The sequence below is a fragment of the Chlorella variabilis genome (assembly GCF_000147415.1).
Source record: "Chlorella variabilis unplaced genomic scaffold CHLNCscaffold_10, whole genome shotgun sequence".
NCBI lineage: Eukaryota > Viridiplantae > Chlorophyta > Trebouxiophyceae > Chlorellales > Chlorellaceae > Chlorella > Chlorella variabilis.
In genome coordinates, this window is record NW_005435078.1 from 253,957 (window position 1) to 255,462 (window position 1,506).

Here is a 1,506-nt window from a genome sequence, read left to right on the forward strand (position 1 = left end):
GCTGGGGCTGAAGAGCAAGGCGGGCGCCTTTGCCATCCTGGTCACCCTCATCGCAGGACTGGCTTTCTCCATACAGGGTGAGATGGGGGTGCATGTCGCCTCTTGGGTACCCCCCCACGCACAAGGCGCAAAAGCAAGCGGCAGGGGGGGCCGACAGATGGCCTGAGACAAGACCGTGCCGTGCCGTGCCGTGCGCCTTGGCATCTGGACGGCTGACCCTGGCCTGCCTGTGCCTCCACCTTGGCGGCAGGCGGCCTCTTCCTGTCGCGCTGGGTGCGGGGCTGAGTGGCGAGTGGCGGGCCCTGCTGAGGCGGCAACCATGCATACACCCCAGATTTCTGTTGCATTGGCGGCTTGGAAGGACCCCACTTAGCATGCCAACCGACTGAATTTCAAACTCTTGGAGGGAGCCAGCACCAGGATGCCTGTCGCTGGTTGAGCACCCTCTTGCCTGCCGTGCGCGCCTGGCGGCGGTGAGCGGCAGGCCTTGCCCTCACTTGCCCTGCTACGCCAAAGCAAAGCCAGCGGCTGCTCTGCCTTTGCACTAGTGACCAACTCAATGTAACATGACGGCAAGGCATCAAGGCAGGGCGGGAAGCGCAGCACGCGGGTAGCCGCCCACGTCGATGTCATTGAGAGGTGCCGATCAGCCCGTCCCGCCACCGCTGCCGCCGCCACCGCCGCCGCCGCCGCCTTACTTGGTCTGAAATATGTTTTGCACCATGACCCTGGGCACGCGGTCTGCAGCCTCGCTCAGCGCCCGCACCTCGCCGTCGCTGCAGCGGCGGCAGCACCGGGAGGGGCATGAAGCACTGAGCAGGGAACGCCGAACAGTAAAGAAAGGCGCACCCACACAGCACAGCACCGCGTGCACATGCAGCCAGGCCGGGGCGCTGGCAGGGGGCAGGCCCAGCAGCGTGGGAGCTGGGCAGGCGGCGGCGAGGAGGAAGAGTATGCGTGGACGGCGCCGAGGGCGGTGCCTGCCACACCCTTGCTCACACCTCAGCCGCCACCCCAGCGCCCCCAGGTTTTCCGTCGCCTGCCGCAGGTCCTTGGCGCCTGGGATGGGCACCGTGCCCTGCAGGGCGGGCGCAGCGGGCCGCCAGACGCAAGCAGGCAGGTCTGCAGGTCGGCATGCATGCACATCTGGCGGGCCCTGGGCTTCAGCCACCCGCAACACGCACAGCTGCTGGGCACCGCGGCCCAGCTCCCGTGGCAGCTGTGGCTGGCCGCCAGCAGGCCGCCAGGGAAGCGTGCCGGCGGGCCGCGCCGAGGGGTGGCGGCGGCAGGCCACAGGCCTACCTGGCACATGCACCAGTTGATTGCCACCTGCGACAGCGTCTTGCGCCGCCGCGCCGCCACCTCCCCCATCACCTCCAGCAGCGGCTGCAGCCCCGGCAGCACCTGCCTGCAGGTGCGGCGGGCCGGGTGGCTGGCCGGTCAGAGGAGCGTGCAGGGCTGGCGGCGAGATGCCCGGCGACAGCTGGCGATCGAGTGGCTGCCTTG

The 1,506-nt window shown here is 69.1% G+C and overlaps 1 protein-coding gene across 1 annotated transcript in view; it reads left to right on the forward strand.

Annotated features, from left to right (window-relative positions):
• CHLNCDRAFT_52248 (hypothetical protein) overlaps positions 1–1,506 on the forward strand; it is a gene marked incomplete at both ends in the record, with an annotated part of 12,844 nt that overhangs the window by 1,951 nt on the left and 9,387 nt on the right. Inside the window, 2 exons of the mRNA XM_005847489.1 lie at positions 251–273; positions 1,049–1,414. Coding sequence (XP_005847551.1) covers positions 251–273; positions 1,049–1,414 — 389 coding nt within the window. The remainder of the gene's footprint in view (positions 1–250; positions 274–1,048; positions 1,415–1,506) is intronic.